General features: G+C 37.8%; 1 protein-coding gene across 1 annotated transcript; it reads right to left on the bottom strand.

Moving 5' to 3' along the window:
* Positions 1-257: 257 nt before the first annotated feature.
* Positions 258-23,202, bottom strand: LOC104240817 (protease Do-like 7). Its single transcript, XM_009795702.2, has 24 exons — positions 22,680-23,202; positions 22,520-22,590; positions 18,309-18,443; positions 16,959-17,017; positions 16,372-16,408; positions 15,180-15,305; positions 14,128-14,217; positions 13,064-13,129; positions 12,927-12,983; positions 12,779-12,844; positions 12,235-12,342; positions 9,969-10,049; positions 8,039-8,088; positions 7,648-7,813; positions 6,154-6,669; positions 5,043-5,225; positions 4,861-4,966; positions 3,888-4,058; positions 3,708-3,787; positions 3,376-3,603; positions 2,028-2,243; positions 1,715-1,872; positions 1,033-1,144; positions 258-878 (listed from the first exon to the last, which is right to left on the bottom strand). Exons 1-24 carry the CDS (start codon positions 22,966-22,968, stop codon positions 702-704), a joined length of 3,348 nt encoding a protein of 1,115 aa, XP_009794004.1. The 5' UTR covers positions 22,969-23,202; the 3' UTR covers positions 258-701.
* Between the last annotated feature and the right edge of the window lie 1,740 nt (positions 23,203-24,942).

Genomic DNA, 24,942 nt, shown 5'->3' on the forward strand with positions numbered 1-24,942 from the left:
GCAATGTAGTACAAATGACTTTTTTCCAGACACTATCTTTTACCTGTATCTTCTCCGAGGGCAACAGTACAAGTGATAAGTACTCAAATTCTCAATTTCAATAATTGTCTATTATTGAGAGTAGTAAATTGAAAGAAAGAACATCACATTCCTTCCAACTGTTTTCTTCTCATACAATTTTTTTCACCTCTAAACAAGTTCAAGGGTTTTCTACAACGAGTTAGTACGTTAGTCATAACCGGCCAAAATTCTGGAAATGTCAGAAAGAAGGAATACAACTCTAAAATATTATAGCAATGGCATAAATGGGATCTAACACTGTCAGCTAAATTGACACAATGATTTCAAAAGGAAAAAATGGATTTAGCCTAGAGGGCAAAAAGGGGTATAACCAAGAATCTGGTGGCAAAAAGTCCCCTCCTAGTTCATGGTTTACATACTCTGATTCACAAAGACATGTATAGCGCTAGCACTTATAACTTGTCTAAAATTCTACCACTTATTAATTTCATCTGATAAATGGTCATTTACAACAAATAGTATATAAAGCCAGATACCTGCTTTATATGATTTTGCATATATTGATGTATGGCGACTTTCAACTCCAATAAGTTAGAGTAACTACCAACGCAGCCGGTGAACTTTCTACATGTTCCCCAATTTTGCACTCCCCACAGGAAAACCTAATCAGCCAATTAAGTTCACAAAACACCAGAGTCCAAAGCTTTGATTGTTTTGCGTCGCCACATAGCAGTTCCTGGATCAAACCTCAGCTCCCATGTTGGCCAGTAATGTAAATCCTGCTTCAATGTAAGTACTCGAGGCTTCCCATTCAGGTGGACTGTTCGTACCCGGACAAACTCTCCGTGCTCTATTGTCTGTGAAAAGTTAAATAGCTAAGCATAAGAACCCGGATAGTAACAAGATCTCAACCAAAAACTATAAGATCAGTTAGGATTATTTTATGCTGATATTCATAGCTTTCCATACACATACAATGTTTACAAATCATCTCAGAATAACAAGTCATACCTTCGCCACGTCAACAAAGGCATCCAAAGTGGGAGTTGGTTTTCCATTGACTTCAACTATCCATTGAAGTGCATAAAGACCATATCGATGTACTGGACTTCCATGACACCACCTGAGAGTTACTTTAGGCATTAATAATAGTGGACAAATAGCTAATAGCTAACTCAACAAAAGATGCCCAACTGCCCTCTCTTTCTTTTACATTAGAAGCATTACCAAATGCATGCATCATGAAATTCAGAAAGGCTCAACGAGCTTTGTCTGAAACAAAAAATCCTTGCTACATGCTGATCAGTGATTTCTCTTTGCCCAACAAAGAGTTTTTCAGCACATCTAATAATTTTACTAACTAGTAACAATTATTCTCTCTATCTTGTCCTTTCTCTTTTTAATAATAACAAGGAATAATTATAATAAACTCTATTTTTCAGTTGATAAGTTATGAGGAAATTGGTTAACACAAGAATATTTCTGGTTTCTTTCAAATAAAGTCTACCCATAGGTGTAGGAAACTTGAAAAAGATATATTTTAGCCTTAATTTCGACTTTGCTCTTCATTTTAACACAAATGCGTAAAAGAAAATTATTTCCTTTTTCAATTATTTTGCTGCAATTTTCTCAAGAAACATGCTTCCAACTTTCTTAACATCTAAACGAGCCTTCCAGCCTAGCAACTACTCACCTTGCTACATATACTCCGTGTCCTTCCTCGGGAAGAAATCCAAGTGCACGTACAGCTGGATGAGGATCTTGGACAATAGAACCACACCAATTTATAGCACGAGTTGTTCCATTTCCATCCCTCACATCTGTTCCCACAAGTAGTTCAATTTCATGGCCCTGAGAATTCATCAAATAACTTAAAAGAATCTAAGAGAATGAAGAACTGAGTCAAGCAGGACAGCAAGGAAGTTTAACAGTAGTGAAGTCCTTTTGGCCAAATACATGAAAAAGTTTGGGGAAGAAAATGAAAAAGAAATGCACCAGAGGCTCACCTGACGAAAAATTGTCAAGTTAAGCCTTCCTTCGCTGTCATCAGACCTGTCTAATGATTGACATGCATCTTCGATGTCACGAAAGCATGTAACTGGCTCTTTATTAATTGCTAAGACCATGTCCCCTTGTTCCAATAAATTTTCAGCTTTTGATCCAGCAAAGCAACCTTTAACTCGCAAAACTTGGCGTCTCATAGGGTCCTTCTTTACGAGGGCCTAGAAGATATGCCAAATGTTAAGAAAATGCTTACATAATAATACGCATATGGTGCACCCATTTCAAACATCTACTGATGATTATCCAAGTATGTTTTATGCTCACTAATCATAAAACATAGTCTTGATTATAAGATATATAACATCCAAAAAAAGAAGGTTAAATGGGGCTGAAGCAGACAACAAGAGGCATACACAGGAACATAAACCATACATATTTTTTAATAACAAAAACTAGGGCAAACAATTCAAGCAATCAGAGATGCTCATGATCATGTGCAGATCCACGGATCTCCCATCCAACCAAATTCCAAACATAGAAGGAACACTAGATTGTGATAGATACAATATGGAACTAACTGGGTTCAACGTCACTTTTTTACCTGTAAACTTTAGAAGACTAAAGTCAGGGTAGGAAGTGCACAGTTAAACATAATAGTACCTTATTTGCGTGACACAGCCATTTTAACATATCAATGTATTTTAAAATTAATTGTTATCACAATAAGTAAATTTAAGAAAAGCTACACGATAAAATTAGTAAATTGTATCTTCAAAAACATAAGATTCAGATCTTACCATTTGAGTGCACATGTTTTTTCACATTTAACGAGCATAAAAAGGGTAGCCCGGTGAACAAGGCATCCCGCGTTCACGCAGGGTCGGGGGAAAGGCCGCACCCAAGGGGTGTGATGTAGAAAACCTACCCTAGTGCAAGCATTAGTAGTTGCTTCCCTGGGTCGAACCCGTGACCTACACGGAGACAACTTTACCGTTGTCCAAGGCTCCCCTTCCACATTTAACTAGCATATACAAACATTACCATTCCAGAACTGTTCAGGATCACAAACATGGGGCACGCCTATATATACACACACAAATCTAGAATACGAAGACACCTGGTCACCATCAAATAATCCTCGCCTAGTTCTCTACGAGGGTAGCCTAAGTTGTTAGAAAAAGCTTTAAAGGATATACATTTCAAAGAAATACATCTAGTTTCTACAGGTGCATTGGCTAAGTAAATCTTTTTAAATCAGATAACATTAAAAAGAAAAATATCACACTCGAAGTAAGATATGGCTAAAAGGAAAAGCAAACCAAACAGATATCTTCAGAAGTAGCGGCTTACCTGGATCCAAGTATCATTGAGTCCGAAACTCCGAGCTTTGGAAAGCAAAGTTGGGTAAAGTTCAACTTCTAATATTCTTAATCGTGGCATAGGCCTTTGCAAACAATTTATAAGACGAGGAGGTCCGTCGGCACTGGAAATAATCTTGCCAAGGACTTGGCTTAAGGTATAAATTGGAATACCCCGGACAAATTGGTGATCTTCTGATGAACTACAACCATATTTGAGCTGAGAAAATGGAAGAAGTAAACCCAGTTATTTTATCAAAAAAGAAGCTATAAAACTAGTTTCATCCAATTAACAAGAGAGAAGTGCCAGATGGGAGTACAAACCTGTGTTGAAAAGCTTCCCCATAAAGCTTGAACCCTACCGCGCTCATCAGTCAGCACACCAGAAAACGTACCTCCAAAATCTGAAAACGAGAATCATGATAGCATCAAAGAAATGCCTAAAACAAAATGCCAAGCTACTATAGGATTATAGAATCAGGAAGACAAGTGGGACAGTTTTACCCGTGTCAAGCTCAATCACTTCCATGTTTGTGGCTCTGTATCGTGGACAATCAGCAGATCCAATATTCACAGCAGCAGAAGGGTTGGTCACAATTGATTTCCTGGAAGTTGCCTGCAGACTTCTGCTCAATCCCACAAGATATACTGAATCTCCACGACGAAGAGCGGGATCTGTTGGCAACAAAATAGTTTTAAAAACAATAGCAGATAATACTACGGATAAGATAGCATCTTTCCTATGCTTTCTAGGAGTCTGTAGACATAAGTCTAGTAATCATACTTTTTTATTTTGTAAAATGTTGACCTGAGATGAATTTAAATGGGGAACATGGTCAGTGAGGATTCATATATCCGACCCCAACTTGTTTGGAACTGAGGCATAGTAGTTGTATAAGACAACATTTTCTGGAAGACATATAAGCACATCAAGTTAAATAGGACCTGCATGGGTTCCACTTCAATAATCATTCAAAGGTATCCCACTCATCATAAGATCGTCATTACATTCAAAGAAGGGTCTTTTTTTAATATACATCATTGGCACGGTACATTAAGCTTGTATAACAGATCCATTTTGGCAAGAGTATATCAATAAGGAGCGGGAGACAACTGTTATCAAAACTCAACTAGGTTACAAGACCACTAAACATACAATAATATTAAACGATGATATAGTAAAAAGAGAAGAGATAACAGATGGTGCTAAAGCGGGATTATGTTCTAAAAAAACTAAAGCACATTATGATCAGAGCTGGATGTCTAAAACACCATCCAACAAGTAGGAGCTTTTCTAATTTCGACTGCAGTCACATTCTTGACCCAGAAGTGTATCAACAATGCACGAAAAGCAACTAGAATAGAGACAAATCACTTCGTCAATCCATCAGCATCAACAATAAAAAGAAAGGCATCTTTTTGGTGAAGTCTAAGAAAGGCAATGCATAAAGAATCAAGAGAGGAAGTTTGCACTCACCAGGAAGAAGTTCAGCAGCACGAACAGCCGAAGCAGCAGCAGCTCCAAGAGCAGAAGGATCATATGCGACTAGAGCAAAATTATGGACAGGATGGAGGAAAACTACCTGAAAATATTACCGAGCTGCTCAACACAAATTAGCTGATATAGCAAGTAAGAGTGTTAACAACAATAGGTTTTACCTCTCCAGGAATCTCGATAGGAAAAGCAGCAAAAGATAGCATTATATCAGAAACTGATACTGCAACAGTGTTTTTGTCAACTGCAACCAAGCCCATGTTTTGGGAATGATATATGATTACACCAGTTCCAAAAAAATGCTGTGAGTGAACTCCATCAAGCATACATAATGATGGTACGTGGACCTGCAATTTTCAAATCATTTTTATAAGTTAAAGATAATTTATTAATAGATACCAATACCAAGCCAGTACTGGGGCATAATACAAGGATATTGCAGGGTATGAATCATTTAAAATGTAAGGACTCCGAACTCTAGCAATACATCAATTCCAGTAGAAAAATATAGCATTACACCACATTTTCAAACATTGGATATATCTTTTTTTTCACAATTCAAACATTTTCTTCCTTTCCCTCAAAACATCTTTTGTTCCTCTCGAGCCCAGTATTCCAGATTATGAACTTTTTTATTTTTATGAGGTAAATAATCATGAGAGAAACTTAGAACCAAGAAGATGGATATAGGAATAACCAGAGCACCATACATGTCTAGATATACCTCCCAATTACAGCTGCCAAAAAACAAAGAGGAGATGTGCTCTATACACACATACACCTGCACTGATTCTTCCACTTAGATGATAAAATTAACCTTCCAGGAATCACAAAGAAAGGAGAAGGGGTTGCGGTTAGCAAACAAGTTATACAATATACATGCATTACAATATAGAGATTGTCATATGATATAGTGAATGAGTGAATCACGTAATTGCTATCAGATGTTTGATTCAACGTTATTAGAATCTGATGAGTAATTTATTTTTTGGATATACACGTATAAATCTAAGATGTGTAATGTTATTGCACGTCGAATCAGAATAAATTAATACACCTTTACAGTATTACTAATGTTGAGATCATTAATACAGAAGCACAACGAAATGGCAACAGAACAGCTGATAATCAGAGCATAATTTAATACAGGGATTACTTCTCGATACTGGTAACAAAAATAACCCCAAAGACCAATGCTCAGTAAGTGAAACTGCTTTGGAAACAAAACCCAACTCCAGTAACGCGAGAAACAGACGTAGGAGTAACAAAAGCTACCTCAAACATCACAAGAGTAGGCTCTATCGCACGCTCAGCAACGGAGGCATTAGCTGCCGCAGGTGCAGCACCTTGATCTCTTAGAGCTGCATCCTCTAGGGAGCCGGAGTCGTCGAACCTTTCCTCTCTATGTCCATTTAAAGAGCGGTCAGTTATTAAACTGCCTTCTGCAGAAAAGTTTTCTTCCACCCTGCGTTTCTTAGTTCCAGCATCAGAATCATCCTGACTGTTTGGTCCCTCTGTAACATCGTCACAACTAGTTTCCATATTGGTTACGCCGTCCATTGATTCTTGGCTGACTTGTTGAGGCTTATTATCCTTTGGACTACCCTCATTAGCACAAGAAGAAACAGTATGATTTGATAAATCTTGTTTGCCTGGATGGATGCCAGAGAATAGAAGTGGGGACTCAGGTGGCAAAGCAAGTTTCACCGTCCATAAGCCAGAGCTGTCATCACGTTTATATAACTGAGGAGGTGCATACCATTCATGGCGGTCAATTGTGACCAGGACTGACTGCAGCAAAAGAAGTTCCTATGAGAGGGCCTTGGTACAAGGAGATAATAAAAGCGCCAGAGGAATTTTTCTACATCTACTAACAGGCTGAGTTAAATTAGCAGACAATTGATTTCCAGAAGCACAAGGGAGAATCTGTGAAAACATGGTCTTTCACATTCTTTATAGAAACAGAAACCAGGCTAATTTTTTTCATACCGGGGAACTTTTTGAAATATATTTCTGACAGCAGCTCACCTTCATAACTCAGTAAATCATTGGTTCACGAGGCTTCATGTTCAAATGGTTAACTACACTAGAAGACTAAACAACAAGACAAAAAAAAAAACAAGACTAACGGCGTCTACATGCAGGTAAAATTTGCGATCATCTATATCACCCCCCTCCAAAAACGCCAAAACTGTCAAAGAGGACAAAATACAATTCTTCTGATGTTTTCTGGGGTTCAAAGACCATTTAGACAACCATAAAACTGATGCACATATTCACATTTTCCCGCCATGATCCCAAAATGTAGGGTGACAACACAACTCCACATGCTATTAATTTTTCTTTTTATTTCATCGACCCTCTCAAATACCAACTCCAGGTAGGGATAAGGCTGCGGACACATTACCCTCCCCAGACCCCACTTGTGGGAATTATGTTGTTGTTGTTGTCGACGCTCTCAAATAAGATTGATACTCTACTTTCACCCTGACATATCAGTAGTAATAGCAGACTGCAGACCCACTAGGATCCATATCTTTTGCCCGTGGTTTGTGCAAAAAAAATAAAACCAACAGAGACTGGCACTTGTGACTTCGCAACCCAAAATTAGTAGATGAACAAATTATCATGTTTTGCCAAGAAACAGAAGGAAAGGGCAGTTGAAAGCAGGAACTAGATGTAGCTGTTAAAGAGGCAATGATTGTTGTCTGAAAGATAGCAGAGCACAAGTGGTGAAAATCAACATCAGCAAAGAGGCACCACTAATACCTTTTTCCGGTGACGATCACTGTAGCTTATATACTCCAACGGTACTCGTGCACCCCTAGACAACTTAGATAAAACAGAAATTAAATCTTCAAGAGTTGATATATCTTCTCCTGCAAATTTCTTGATGATGGCATGGCGAGGAACTCCTGCTCTAAATAGCATATATCTACAATAGCAAAGTAGTGCATAACTGTCAAAAATTCTTTTTCCAGTCAAAAACTTTTAAAGACTGCATCAACAGAATTTTAAACTTAAAACTACAAACCTCCTTATAGAAAAACACACTTAAACCAGAAACCTCAGAATATTATCTGTTAGGTAAAGCTAAACAACTTAAGCCAAAGATTGCGGCATAGCGATCATCTAAACATGGAAATGAAAATGTACAAACCCTGTTTCTGCCACGTAGACAAGACCACAGTGAAAGCGGAAATTTCTAGCCTGCATTAAGAAAGAGAGAATAAAAGCAGAAATGAGAGCTCCAATCACACGTTACAGAGAAGGGAAGAGAAATCAATATGAGCATAACAGGTCACTTAATGTGCAAAAGAAAGAGACTCCATCTAAAAGTTCAAAGAAAACATATGTCTGCCCCTCAAATACAAACAACACGATTAGAACTGACAAAAAGGGATAAGGCATTAATTTTCTTCAAGAAGCGGGGAACATATCCAGAGCTCCAACCCTCATAAAGTATCTGCAATAATATGGAAAGACAGGAAAATATCCGTGATAAACCGTTCCTTGCTCGCCAGATATGAACCACCTTCTGACACCAAACAGACGGAAATGCAAGCAGAGCAACAAGACAATGTTCCAAGTTCAACATGGAAAAAAAGTAACTAAGAGGGTTCCCAATCAAGTTACTTTGGGATAAATGGAGAAGTTTGAGAACTGTTAGAACCAAATAATTAACCACAAGAACCTAACGGACGACAAATCCTGAACCATCCAAAGTCAAATGGTATTCTAGACACGTATTACTATTTAGCTATCAAATGTCTGGCGACAAACCCCACATAATGAACTCTGTTCTGCATCTTCATGTAGTTGATTGGGAGCTTTATTGAGTTTAATAGTCTAAGGAAGCTGCGCTCGAAATGGACATGAGTCATGTGCAAGGACAATGCAGAAGAATAATAAAAGAACTGCAAATTGATAAAATAGAGAAAGAAAAGGTATACGTGCTTTCAATTTTCATGAACCAAAATTCAGACGATGACAGCATTTCAGATGCCATCTGAAGAAAATTTGTTTTCATGGTAGTTGTAAACAAGATTAAATCCAATGTACTGAATTATCAGATTGTGATTCTCATAAGTCAGAGTGCTGTACTTGAAACTTCCATAAATCCTTCACATTAACAATATGGAAAAAAAACACTTGAAAACTCGCAATCGCCTAAGCCCCAAGGCACCAAATGTACATACCAAGAAATTTACTACTTTGTTTTTGATATGCCTCCATCTGAACCCTCCTAAGCTTGTTATGCTTCAGATAGCAGCAAAACAAAAGACATCCAGAAAGGCATGGGCGAAACAGATAAAACCCACTATCCAATTCTACAATTGGAGTCTTACTGTCTTTCAGAATAAAATGAGTATGAACAATTGGCAAGATCAGCAATATCTTGCATAAACCAGAAACAGATTGCTAAATTTCTTCTAAAACTGTAAAACAAGTATGTTAGGCAAGCCAAACAGACAGCAAGTCATAAAACAGAGCATCCTAGCACCAATTCTTCCCTTGCGACTAGTTAAATATTCATTTCACATAAGAATGGGCAAAGTTGTGCGGACTCTTCGATTTTGGTGCCGTCCTCGTCCGAATGCGAGATGAGGACGGGAGCGGGAGCGAGATACGTCCCGGAGTCGGTCAACTGACTTCGGACACTTTGTCCATCGACAAATTTGGGAGAAAAATTGAGATTTTGATTTCTCAAAATCTAAAATAAAACAGATTTAGGAGAATGAAAGAATAATGTCCATCTAGGAGAATGAAAGATTGAATTCTACAATATTCATGTAAGTTTTCACAGAATCTCTCTCAAAATTTACAATATTTTTATAGCTCTATTTTTTATTAGCCGAATCCCCGCACCCGTATCCATATCCGGATCCGCACCCCCTGAATCTTAAAATTTAGATTTTGCCGAATCCGATACTCGGATTCATCCCTGTATCGGATATCCGCACCCGAGTCCGAGCAACTTAGGAAATGGGTATAATATGGAGAACTCATTTTAACAGGATTCATAGATAACCAACGTTGCTAGAGACGCATCAAAGATAGTGAGGCACTTGCAGCAAAATCTCACAAACCTGTTGATATGAAAGGGGGTGTATAACTGCACCACTGACTTCCAAGAAGCGGTCAGGAGTAATTGAATGCAAATCCTGAACCTGAAGGAAAAAAAAGCCGGGGAGTCAAATGTGGGCTTTATCCCTTTCTTCTAATAAGATTTGTTACTCATGGAAAAAAAAAAAGCATTAGAGCTCTCAGAAGACCATGTTTTGCAACTGATTGTCATGCTTAAGGTCAACCACCATAGATAAAAGCTAAAAGTCCACTTTGCAACTGAGTTTTACAACAAAGCTAAATTGCCATAGTAAGAAGCTGCTGTTAGTAGAGGTTAAGCAGGATCATATTATCCCCCTTCCGTATCTTCTCGACTATTTAAAATTACTAAATCTCTCCCATTGTGTTCAAATAAAGTCTTCTCAGGTTTGTTTTAAGCATATTTTGAGGGTAGCCTTTCCCCAGAGTGCACACACAGATCTCCTGCTTTTGATATTACAGTTTACTCTCCAAACCAGTAAAATTGGTTATTTGAGGAAGTCAAAATTCACCTTATTGACGAGACTGTAGGCGTTAATATTCAGTAGCATTGTTCTTTTTCATTCAGACAAAGGAAGAAAATGCTGCAACAAACTAAGCTAACCACAAAGACAACTTCTCCTTACGAGTGAATAGCTATAGAAAAAGCAAAGGGAGGGAAGCATATTCACACATAAAAATATAATGTCATCTCTATCATTCCTTCTGATTCCTTCGACCAGAGCAAAGCCTGACGGAAAACTACCATTGTAGCTTCTTTTCCTCTTTTTGAGTTGAACTACCACTGAATCCCATGAAATATTTCCCCAACTTTCTGCTAAAAAGAAACTCTTAACAAATACTCAACCCAAATATTAAGAAACTTAGAACGGACTAGTGTTCACACAACAACCAACTGCTAACATAGTACTTCCAGGTATCCAACAGTAATGTGCATCATGTACATGGAAATAGACATGCAAAAGTGAAAAGACCCAGTTAGAATATGACAAATAATAAAAGAAAAATGAAAAACAAAATCACAAACAATAACCCACTCGTTTGTGTTGCAGACCTACAATAAATAAACAAATCTGTCCCCTCTAACAGCTTAAACTTTTAGACGAAGTGGTCACACAACTCAACATGGTAGCAAAGCAATCTAGCAGAGGTCTTGAATCAAGTCTAACTGTCGCCCATAATCAAAATAAATTGCCCCGAGGAAGATAGTCAAGCCCGCACATGAGTGGGCGTGTTGCAAAACTACAGGAAACAAATAAATGTGTCCCCTCTCTAATAGCTTAAACTTTTGGACGAGGTGGTCACACAATTCAACAAACTGAAACTGCAACAAAATTTAACTTCTAATATTCAACTGAGCAATACCATACAAATTTTGCTTTACTCCCCAAACTTTAATACAAAACTACTACGCCTCAGTCCCAAACAAGTTGGGGCCAACTATATGAATCCCCACTGACCATATTACTCCATATAAACTCATCGCAAGCTAATATTATCCAAACTTTAATATATCCAAAATTCATTCTAGTCACAGTTTTTAGTATCTTACGGCATACATCACATGATACCATGCAATAAGGTGCCCCATAGTAAGTGTCTCATGAATAAGCGATTGTGTGCGAATAACATCTGTACTTACAATCCCAAAGCATATACTATGATGCTGGTACTTATCATGTCGATGCTTGTCCTCCGTGATACTCATGTGATTCTTAATTTTCTTTAGTCACATCATATTGGATAGGGTCATGGCGGTAATAATATCAATATAGATATTGGAGATGATAAATTTTCCTCAAAGGTCTACAAGTTTATTTTCAATATGCCTTCTGTTATTGCTGTTCTGGGCTATTCGTAATTCATTGTCTACATTATCTTGAAAAATGGGATTCTAGCATATTTTTTGTAAGATATGCATGGGAATGCTCAGTCATTAGTAGAAACCTTTTGTGTGTATTTATGATTATCTCTTGTGTGTTATCAAGGATTAGTAATGTGATCGGGCAGTTCAATAAGCAATACCTATATTCAACGAAATATTCAGAGATATCCATTCAAATCACAAAATTATTGACTGAGATCTCCCCTACACTTAGCATGATAAAGTATATTGGAACCTGGATGAATTAACAAATTAAGTTAACTGAGATGAACCAAAATCCTAATCTTTTTATAACAGTGTTGTAACAGAACATAAATGCAAAAAAAATAATGCAAAGGAATTTCAACATCAAAGACAACACTCACCACCAATTCCACTGTCAAAGGGGTTCCACCCCTTTCAATTTGAAGCTCAACTTTATGTTCGACACTGTCATCAAGTAAAGTCTCCATCTTCAGGAACTGGGTGATCACCTGAATGAAGCTTACAGGAGGCAAATTAGTGCTATGAAACATCAAATGAATGATGTGCCAACTATCTAAGGTAACAATTGCAAACAATGTAAATTTTCTGGATTCGTGTTGGTCTGAGAGGAAAGAAATTGGAGAACTAGAACTATCTTTTGCCCATGTAGAACACCATAAAGGGGAAGGACTGACAAGTGCATGACTTTGTCAAATTAGGTCTCTCATTTGACCCGGTTCAATTGTTGGTTTGTGACAATTGAAGAAGCTCTGCATAATCTAGATGCAGTGATAGAGGGGGAAAAAAGCGGACAACGAGCCCCAGATATGAGCCAAATAGATGTTCTTACATAAAAAAAATTAAGAAGTTATACCGAGAAACAGAGCACAGTGAGGGCAGAGAAAATCAATATAAGATGTCCTAAAACGTCAAAGCCAGACTAACCTCCCCATTCATACGAATAAGTACATCACCAGGCTCTAAATGATTATGAGCTGGGCCACCAGGCACCTGTAACAATCCAAGAGAGAGGATAAGCGTTGATACACAGAACACAACTGTGGCAAGATCACTTGAAAAGAAGTGCACTTACCACCGAATCGACGACAAGCATTCCAGTTTCACTAGGTGGAGTGGAATTGCGCACCAACTATATAAGTCCAATTTCAAAAGTTAATTGTATGGATATATTTTTAATAGAGCATGCAACAAAAAAAAATTGGTGCTTACCTGTTCCGTAGTACTTTGGAGGCCAAGCCGGCGAGTTTCATCATATCCTTTGTGGATAAAAGTTACCTATATCATAAATATATTTTAGAATTAAACGTGTCTGCATATGAGTTTCAAGTTTACGTTATGATATCACGAGAGACTCCGATGAGTAGCACGTTAAGCTGTCAGAATGAAGTAAGACATGCTAAAGGGTCAGTATCTTTGTTTGTGAAGGTCACCAGCTTGAAAGTCTGAATTCTGACAATTTTTTCATTACTTGACCATCACAAAAAGGAAAAGAGGAATAAATTTCCCCTTAATAGGTAGCTGAGCCTTGGAGGACAAGCATGTTTGAAGTAAAACATATTGAAGACAGAATTCCCCTCCAAAAACTTACAATTAGAATATAGTACTAATATTTATCGTGGAAGAAAAGGTCAAACAAAAAGATATATTATCTGATAGACCAAAAGTTAACACATATATCAGATACCTATGAAGATCATATCGAGGATTATCTCACATGAATGATCAAATTATTAAAATACATATAAAAAAAATGTCTGACCATGCCTGTGGCCACAAAAGATACAGAACATGACATCAAAATAAATATTCTAACACCCGTTGTTTCTAAAATCAATTCTGTCATATGAAGAGGGCAGATGCAAGAGTAGATACATTTGGTAGAAAAACACTCCTTATATTTTTAGTACATCAGACAATGTACTCTGGTCACACCTTATTAAAAGAATCAGTTACATCATGTTATCAAAAAGAAAAACCAACCAGGAGACTATAAGTTAAAATACTTCTGGAAGGCAGTACGACAATTATCATTTCCAGTTTAAGGAAGCGTGAATATCAGAAGAGAGATTATTTCTGCACCAAGTTACTTTCTTGACAAAGACTAAAGCTAGTTGTAAATGAATGGATTAAAATAGTGTTTTACAACTAACAAATCGAGAAAGCCAGCAACAAAAGGAGCAATATCACTTCAGAAGAAATAAGGTATAAAAATAAATCCTAAAGGAGAGAGCGGAGGTTGGGGAATGAGTTCCAGAAGAAAAGAACTAACAAACCTGAAGCGTACCACGAGGAATAGTGACAGCCTCCCATTTATTTGTAGAAAGATCTCTTCCTTCCTGTAAGAATTTTAGTGCCCTGACAACCTAGATAGAAAAAAAAAATATACAAAATGATTGTCTGTTAATTAATCGAGTAATTAATTAACATAATAACGGAGGAAGTTCAGACTTTCTCCAGCAATATGGGGGAAGAAAGGTTTCAGGGAAACAGAAAATATGAAATGCCACCAAATAAGGCACCAACATGAGTCTCATACAGACAATAAAAATTGAGATGGTAACAAACAATTAAATGTAAACGCTTATGAAATAAAATAGAAATAAACATGCAGAATATGGAAAGCTCATAACTCTCTGTACTCCCATTTTCGTAAGAAAATAATTCTAAAAGGAAAAAGGATAGTTATTTGATAGTAGATGGAGTATGGAATAGGCCATAAAATAATGAAGAAGAAAAAAATTGAGTGGAAGTCATATGAAGAAACTTTAGATATCAAATCCCCTCCCATATATGAACCCATTCAAGGATGATGCATGAGCAATAACAGGCTAAGACCAAATATGAAAAAGAAATCACTTTATCTGTTGTTTCAGGAAATAAAGAAATTGGATCCTATATCCCATAGATTACAGGAGTGTAATTCAAATGATGGAGAATACCTACTCGCCGTCATGCATAACAGGGGCTAGTGCACAGTGACAACAGAAAACCCAGAATAAAGAAAAAAAAGGATGATCAAATGAAGGATATGGTTTCCCGATATAATAAAAAAATTGAAGAATTAGCAGAATATAAATCAAAACGCAAATAGCCAATTTCGAAGAAGTATAAAATGTGTACTGTTTGCCCATTCAAGGAATCAAGAAGGACTTGCAATGCTATAGTATTGTTGGAAAGCACTTGTCTCTGACAATACTTTTCGCTAGTTAAATTTAAAAAAATTCTAGTTTATCTTAGAGTCAAGTGAAAACGCACTTTCCACAGTTCAGAAATAGAGCATTAGAAAGGTCTTTAACAAAGAGAAGATCAAAGAACGTGTACAAACTCGTTCTAAAGGCAAGAAAAATGCAGAAGCACTTGATGACTTGCTCCCAGCATTCAATGCGACAGCTCTCCCTTGCCAATTTATTACAGGGGAGCCACTTGAACCACCTTTAGTCCCAGAGGCAGCCTGTAGGCAAAGAACAAAAATGTAAATCAACTACTAGAGTTCCCGAAAAGTTGGGGTGGACATATAAAGACCTAAAATAAGAAACTAGAAGTTTCCTGGAATGCATTAAGCAACCCCACCTATGAGCCGAATTCTTTTTTCTCGGATCAAGCACATGAAAATTTTGTTTAAGGATAACATTTGAATTAACATTTGGTATCTATGATATACAATGCCCAACCTAATCGTCAGCAATCTCCTTTCTTAAGTTGCTACTCAGAAATACTAAATGTAGGCATAAGAAGGATCATTAAACTGTACAGAAACCGTCTGGTCTAACAGCTAAACTCTTATCTGGACCAACCACCCAAAATCTCTAGACTGCAGTAAGGCAATGAAATGTCTCTTAGATGCAACAACCAAAAACCCAGTGTAACCCCACAAGTGGGGTCTGCGGAAATGTCTCTTAGATGCGTAAACGTTAAACAAGTTCACAACCATCTCATCCCTGGACTCAGAACCACACTGACATCTTTCTTGATATAGTAATAATTTATTGATGTGGGAAGTCTTCCCCTGTATAATTGGTGTATAAAAAGTAGAAAACTTGGACAAAAGTAATGTCTTTAAGGAAGGACCTCAAAGCATCTGCCCTAACAGGCACTTCATGGGTTCACCAAAATTAACTAAGAACAACATATTAGCTCTCAGTTATACCAGATCATTTCTACTCCCTTAAAAGCTCTTATGCCTCTTGCCCCAGGATACCCATAAAAGAGCCAGAGGAGCCACATCCTATTTTGCCATGCCTTTTTCTCTTGGCTCTCGTCCTATTAGGGAACTAGTCCATGAATAAACTTTGTATAAGATTTCAACCAGTGTCTTAGATTTTTGTCCACACAGGCTCCTTAAAGTTCTAAGCCACATTTGCTTCTCTCTCACGCATAGATTAATGGTCCTTGACAAGTTACATGTTTAACATATATATGATAATAGCGCACTCTGAACAAATAAATAGAGCAAATTTTCAAGGGCTAAAAAGCCGAAATTTTCTACTGCTAGATCGAATAACACAAGATCTGCTTACTTGCATGTAGAATGTGTTGAAGTCATTGTATCCATCCCTGCACCAAAAATTGGAGTTATCAAAAGGAATATGGTGTACTACGAAACATTTGCAGTACCAAAATCAAAGTGGATTCCATCACAAACACTACGAAGATTGGCTCATCGCATAAAAGATATCCCATAGCATTACAAACCCGGCTTTATACTCTAATGATAGTTCATAGTTTAGTTATTTAATCTAAGAGGGATCATTTTAATATTCAAAAGCTTTAATTGGCTCATTGTGTTTGGACAGAACGGAACTCCTCGACATGCAATAAAACAAACAACAATATTCACTAGATTGATTTTGAGGCAGGGCAGTCAACATGTGACATAATTGCACAACCCAAAATCAATCAGAGGAAAAGGAACAGCTTAAAACAACAGACGCCTACAATTTGTGCTTAGTACTTAAAACACAAGAACTTACTGCTAATAATAAGGTCCACCAAAGAAATTTTGAAGGATATCGTAAACACTAATGAGATTCTTATGGCTCATAACATTTAGTGAAATACATTAGATCTCCAGGTTAATGGACATTTTAGGTAAACTAGCACATACTTTTTATAATGCGGAGCATCTCTGTCAAGACGAGCAAGCGTTCCTGCTAAAATAGACACCTGCAGAATCCAGAATAAAGCAAAATGGAATAGGATGTGAAATATTTTATAGATTATATAGCCCCTCAAAAACAATCAAAAGGATGCAAGGAAAAAAACGAGAGCCTAAGAAAGGTCATGTAACACAACAAAGCTGAGAACCATTGTAGCAAGCTAAACCATAAATTAGCTGCATCAATATGTCAGTAAAGGAACAAGAGCCTAAAAAAGAAAGGTCATGTAACACACCAAATCTGAGAGCCGTGCAAGAAAAACAATAAACTATAGCAGTAACACAATGTTGGTAACAGGAAAAGATGATGGACAACTTAGTAATAGACTAATAGTGGCACCAAATTCCTAAAAAACCTCAAGAATCCAAAATTTCAAACTGCTCGTGCAGAAAGACAAGCAAAACCTCCTAACACCCATCAAAATGACTAGAAAAGACCTGCGTACAACTATAGATCAAGTAATCTAAAATCACCGCTATTAGGTCAAGTAAATTTAAGTGAACTCTTGAATGGTCTTAGCGTTGCAACATACCCCTTAATCCAAAAATCCGTGGCCTCAAACGATTAAAAGTGGCCTCAAAGGCACTCCAAAATAACATAAATGCATCAGCATAAACAACATAATCATTGTATTTAAAAGGCAACCTTGACTGCTCACGCCAGCTCACATGCAGGATCAGAGAGTACAAATTTGGTTAATAAAGGTAAAGACTCGTGACAGTTAGCTTGTCTTCAGTGCTTTGGATGAAAAAAGACATTGTTTCATGCTGCCAAGCTACAGCAACATATAGGTCAAAATTGAACAACCTATGCATTCTAATGCTTGACCTTGAAGACCAAGCATATACCATATATGCATTCAACATCACATGATTATTTTACAAACAAAACAACACATCAGGAGTTTTTTGAGAAGGAATAACACATGAAGAGTTATGTACCCCCTCTACAAGTTTTGAATGATATCAGGCCTCCAAAGTTTTTTTTTTTTGAGCCATCATCCCTCCATTATGTGAATTTTTCTACAGGTATGACACAGCCATCTAAATTACAACGAGTCGAAACACTCATTCCTGAAAGTTTTAACCCATTTACTGATTCTTATAACGAGTAGGCAAGGTTTCACTTCATTCCCTTCTGATCAATTACAGGATACATTAATCGTAATATGACAGAATACGACAAGTTTAATAGAACAAAAACATAACGAATTCCTTTCAAGTAAAGAAGTACACAGCTTGGATGCATCAATTTACAAAATAAAGTAAGGCACTGGGATAAAATCTTGATCCACATACCTTCTCTCCACTGTCATTACCAACAACCCTGATTTCTAGCCCTACACAAGCATCCTCCGGAGCAAGAGGAATCTCTTCATAGCTCAAAAATTGTATTGCATCAGGATCATAACGGAAGAATCCGAAGTCATGAACCTAGAAGATGGATAAACAAGGTTTATTCATGATAAAATAAGTATGGAATATGATTGTAAAGTATTCTTCAGCAATTTTCATTATAAACCTACATATAGCATCAAATTGAAGTCAACATAGGCCCACTCAGTTCCATTTTATATAACACTCTTTTCTATTTGGTTTGTTACACATTTCTGCGTTTGAAAACTCTTTTGACTTTAAATTTTCTATTTTGCCTTAATGAAATATTTTTATAGCCATGGCACTTTGGCATGTATATCTTTCTTTTGCTCTTAAACTCCGTCCCCAATCAGACATCAACATCTAAAATAAAACCTAGGGAGTATCATTTAATGTTTTTGTTTGTGATGGAGGCCCTTAGTAGACTAATGGATTGGGCCTTTGTCACATGGATACGGGTGTGAGTACGCGATATGGGCATGAAATAAGTGTCTGACCCGTCATCGCTTTCATTTAAGATTCGAGGACAGAATAAGAGTAAGGGTGGGAGTGCCTGGTTACAGCTAAAAATATTACAAATTTAATATACAATACAATAACAACAACAACCACCAGTAAAATCTCATAAGTGGGATCTGGGGAGGGTAGAGTATACACAGACCTTACCCCTACTCAAAGGGGTAGAGAGGCTGTTTCCGATAGACCCTCGGCTCAAGCAGACGAAAAAGACAATATATTGGTACCAACAGCAGAAAGCATAGAAATACTAACAAAATCAAAAGTACCAGAAAATAGATGAAAAACAATAACAGTAACAAGTAAGAAAGTCTCAGTACTATGAAAAATGAAAGAGAAGTGTGTACACAACAATAACCACTAGCACTCTAGGACACAACCCTGTCAGACTAGCCTCTCACCCGGTACGGAGTAGCAAAGAGCTCCGCTACCCCCTATCCTACAACCTTAATGCTAGACCTCAACACTTTCCTATCAAGGGCCATCTGAAGTCTCATCATGTCCTGCATGATCACCTCTCCCCAATACTTCTTGGGCCGCCCTCTACCTCATCTTATACTTATCAAAGTCAACCGCTCACATCTCCTTACTGGGGCGTTTGGACTTCTCCTCCGCACGTGCCCGAACCATCTGAGCCTAACTTCCCGCATCTTGTCATCCATCGGGGCCATGCCTACTTTCTCCCGAATATCTTTATTCCTAATCTTATTCATCCTGGTGTGCCCCCACACCCACCTCATCATCCTCATTTTTGTTACTTTCATCTTCTGGATATGCAAGTTCTTAACCGGCCAACACTCTGCCCCATACAACATGGCTGGTCTAATCACCGCTTTATAGAACTTACTTTTAAGCCTCAGTGGCACCTTCTTGTCACATAGGACTCCAGATGCTAACATCCACTTCATCCACCCCACCCCTATACGGTGCGCGACATCTTCGTAGATCCCCCATCCCCTGAATAACTGACTCAAGGTACTTAAAACTGCTTCTCTTGGGGATGACCTGTGATTCAAGCGTCACGTCCACGCCCACTTCCCTCGACTCGGCGCTGAACTTGCATTCTAGGTATTCTGTCTTAGTTCTGCTAAACTTGAAACCCTTAGACTCAAGAGCAAGTCTCCAAACCTCCAACCTCTCGCTAACACCGCCTCGCATCTCATCTATCAGAACTATGTCGTCAGCGAATAACATACACCATGGCACCTCCCTTTGAATATGGTGCGTCAATGCGTCCATAACCAGGGCAAATAAAAATGGGCTAAGCGCAGATCCTTGGTGCAGCCCCATAACAACCGAAAAATGCTTCGAGTCGCCTCCCACCGTCCTAACCCGGGTCTTAGCTCCCTCATACATGTCTTTAATCGCCCTAATGTAAGCAACCGGCACGCTTTTCGCCTCCGGGCATCTCCAAAGAACCTCCCTAGGTACCTTGCCATACGCTTTCTCTAGGTCAATGACACCATGTGCAGATCCTTCTTCATATCCCTGTAATGTTCCACTAACCTCCTAATAAGGTGGATAGCCTCCATAGTTGAACGACCCGGCATGAACCCGAACTGGTTATCAGATATAGACACAGTTCTCCTCACCCTCTTTTCCACCACCCTCTCCCAAAATTTCATGGTATGACTTAGTAACTTGATGCCCCTATAGTTGTTACAATTCTGGATATCGCCTTAATTCTTGTACAACGGTACCATCGTGCTCCACCTCCACTCATCCGGCATCCTTTTCGTCCTGAAAATAATATTTGAACAGCCTAATCAGTCACTCCAAACCTGCTCTACCCACACTCCTCCAAAATTCAACCGGAATTTCGTCTGGTCGTTCTACCCTTACTCATCTTACACATAGCCCCCACGACCTCCTCAACCTTAATGCGTCTACAGTACCCAAAGTCTCGATGACTCTCGGAATGCCCCAAATCACCTAGCACTATATCCGTGTCTCCATCTTCGTTCAGAAATCTATAAAAGTAAGTCTGTCATCTCCTCTTAATTTGTGCCTCTCCCATCAATACTTTGCCGTCCTCATCTCTGATGCACCTCACTTGATCCAGATCCCGAGCCTTTCTCTCTCTTGCCTTGGCCAATCGGAAGAGCTTTTTATCCTCGCCTTTGTCCCCCAGTTCCTCGTACATACGAGCAAACGCAACAGTCTTAGCCTCTGTGACCGCCAACTTCGCCTCCCTCCTACCTCTCTATGTTCGTTCTCCTCTCCTCCTCGTTTGTGCTCCCTACTAACCTCAGGTACGCCACCTTCTTCTCTTCCACTTTGCCTCGGACCAATTCATTCCACCACTAGTCATCGGCGTGCCTGTCAGTGTATCCCTTCGAGACCACTAACACCTCATTCGTCGTCGTCGCCCACATAGCATCCACGTCCTCACTACTCCTCCAGGCTCCTAATGTCCATAACCTCCTCTCCAATTCCTAAGCTTTATCCTTAGACAAGGCTCCCCACCTGATACTCGGTCGTCGTTGTCGTGCCGACCTCTTCTTTCTCTTTATCATGATACCGACGTCCATCACCAAGAGCATATGCTATGTCACGAGGGTCTCCCCGGAATAACCTTGCAGTCCTTACACAACCTCTATCACATCTCCTGAGGAGTATGTAGTCAATCCGGGTCCTCGCCACCGTACTTTGGAAAGTAACTAAGTGCTCCTCCCTCTTTGGAAAACTAGAGTTCGCAATCACCAGCTCAAATGCCTCCGCAAAATCCAACAACGAAGCAGTGTTATCAAAGGCGCGCTTAAGCCCTAAAGCGAGGCTCAAAACACGTAGAGCGTTTCGCCTCGCTTAACGGGCGCTTCAATGTTGTCATCAAGGCGCTAAAGCATGCTTTTCTTTGCCAATAAGTGTAATCCTGAAGAGGCGACACTAAGCAATTGATATTTCACTTTATCGTAAATTCTCTTCAATTTTTTTGTCTATATATTTGGTATTCATGCTTATAGATATTAGTCTTGGACTACACATACATATTTGTGGTTTTACTCTATTTGCGCGTTTCTTCCTTAAAGCCCACCCTTTATTTGCGCTTAAACCCCCAACAGACCTTAGAGCTTTTTTGCGCTTTTCGCCTTTGATAACACTGCAACGAAGTACCTCCTCCACTCCTAACCCCAAAGCCAAAACCACCATGCACCTCGCCATAGCCAAAATTTAATATACAATACTATATAAATATATGCTTAGCAAAAAATATAAATATATGACAATTAATCGCTCAGAATTGTTGAAGAACCTCATTTTCAGTTAACAACATGACTTAGCTTCATTGTTATTTGATTAAGTTAAATGATTGACAATTGTTCCATAATTGTGAATCGATGTCTTTTTATTATTAATTAATAAATCTATATGCTAAAGATAGAATGTAAGTATCATTCCTTTTGGGACAGATTAAAATGAAAAGTGCATCACATAAATTGGGATGGAGTAAAATAAAAAACTTCACAGCAAAGTGTGTGCAAGTTGTATACAATTATTTTGTTAATGGAATTTGGAAACGTCCCAAAAATGAAAAGAGTGCATTACAGATAGGGACAAAGAACATAAAACCGAAGTGCCACAGAGATACCAAAGATGGAGCTTGGAAATGAACTCACAGGGTCTCTATATATCGGATAGATTGGTATCTCTTCACGGTTCACAAACATAGCTTCCGCCACCACAGGTCCTACAAAGCAAATAACAGTCAACACTTCCATCACACAAAAAATTGAACTTGAAAAGATTAACATTTTAGGTAAAGAAATGGTTATTAACCAGGTTTTACGACATGTCGATTTGTGAGTATAATTCCACGATGCTTATCAACAACAAAGCCCGTAGCATAACTGGCACCAGCGGACTCAGTGTCAAATGCTCGGCAAGCAGTGGTCCGGAGAACGACGACGGCAGGAACCACCTTGTTAAGCGCCTTGCGCCAATCTTCAGCAGTAGCGAGGTTCTCTTTGAAGGGAGGATCTATATCCATACACAAATCCTCCTTCATTATACTCGATTCCGGTCCCATTGCTCCTTCGGATCCCAAACGCTCCAGCGAATCCCCCATTCTCAAAACCCTAATTCCCTCTCCAAGTATCAAAACGCAAAGTCGAAATCCAAACCTGTAGCAAAGTATTTAATACTTGCGTTGCAAAGAAATGTCGCGGCGATAGAATATCCCGGCGAGGGTAACGGATATTCTTTGTATTGGGGAACGGGGAGAGACGAGTATTAGAAGATCGACGGCGAGTGCGTAGTTGAGTTGGCGCTGACAGCTGCCTTCATTCAAGTCATTTGTCGCTTTCATTTCTTCAATGGCTTTTGTACAGACGATCCAATTACGAAAATGCCCCTGTACTTTGTTTATCACGTGGGCTTATCGCGTGAGCGTCTGTACTTGCTTGGTATATCCTGAGAAGATAAAGGATCCCTCTGTGAATCTCCTTCTATTTTTTATTAATAGAATAATCAACCTAAATGACTGCTCACAACCGGAACCCGAAATTGGATTTTTTTCGGAACTCAAAATACTTTTTTAGATGTAAACTGCATTTTATTTGTAAGTTGATAAGATAACTATATAAAGTGCGGTTCATTATCGCGCTTTATATAAAACGCAATAATAAACCGCATTTTACATATATAAAACGTGTCCCCTTTCCTTTCCCCGGACAGAATCCCTTCCCCCTTACAGCGGTCCTCCTCCATTAACGACCCAAAAGGCTCGTGTGGACCCCACCCGTCCCACAAAAACTAATCAAAGTTGGTCCCACATTCTAATAAAGCCTTCTATTGTTGTGCATTGCTTGTTTCGGAGTCAAATTTTCAATTCTTCAAATTTTCGAAAATCATAAATCGAAGTATTCCAATTTAGTTTATGTCGAAACTCATATAAGTAATGCATATTAGTTATTTTGAATGTGTTCCATATTGTTTTGTATTTTTTTGTGAATAAATTGGTATGTTATTTTTATCCGGACTAAGATATTAATGTTCTAAAAAAATATGTAAAAACTGCGAAATCGTTATTATTTGTTAATAAAAATGTTAATAAATTACTATTACTGTTTTATATGTATTTTTGTGAATATTTTGTGATTAAAATGTATTTTTTGTGTTTTATCTGGTTTATATTATTTTTGCTTAAAGACTAGTAATATAATGCCCTTTTAGGGTAGTAAAATGTAGTGCTTTTTAGCATAGTATAATGTAGTGTCTTTTAGCGTAGTAAAATGTAGCGCCTTTTAGCGTAGTTTCCCTGTAATTTAAGTATCTCTTATACTCAAAAATACGTCAAAATAACTGATAGATCAAACACAAACTAAACTCTGTCCAATTATAGTCAACATATATTTAGTGCTACTGGCCGCAAATATCGAGCTTGGAACCCGTATATGAATATTTAATTATTAAATATTATATAATTATAAAAATTAATCATTTAATGTACAAACAAACATATAAAATTATAAAACTAACATATAAAATAATAAAACTAACAAATAGAAGAATTCAGGATAAATTGGTGCTACTGGGCTCCAAATATCGAGCTTGGAACCCATATGTGAATATTTATTTATAAAAAATTATTATTTAATTTACAAACTAACATGTAAAATAAAACTAACAAATAGAAGAATTCAGGATAAATTGGTGCTACTAGACTCCAAATATCAAGCCTGGAACCCATTTATGAATATTTAATTATAAAAATTAATTATTTAATGTACAAACTAACATATAAAATTATAATAAAACTAACACATACAAGAATTCACGATAAATTGGTGCTGCTGGGCTCCAAATATGGAGCCTGGAACCCATATGTGAATATTTATTTATAAAAATTTATTATTTAATTTACAAACTAACATATAAAATTATAAAACTAACACATAGAAGAATTCAAGATAAATTGGCGCTACTAGGCTCCAAATATCGAGCCTAGAACCCATATGTGAATATTTATTTATAAAAATTAATTATTTAATTTACAAACTAACATATAAAATTATAAAACTAACACATAGGAGAATTCAGG

Source organism: Nicotiana sylvestris, chromosome 2 (genome assembly GCF_000393655.2).
Source record: "Nicotiana sylvestris chromosome 2, ASM39365v2, whole genome shotgun sequence".
Classification (NCBI taxonomy): domain Eukaryota; kingdom Viridiplantae; phylum Streptophyta; class Magnoliopsida; order Solanales; family Solanaceae; genus Nicotiana; species Nicotiana sylvestris.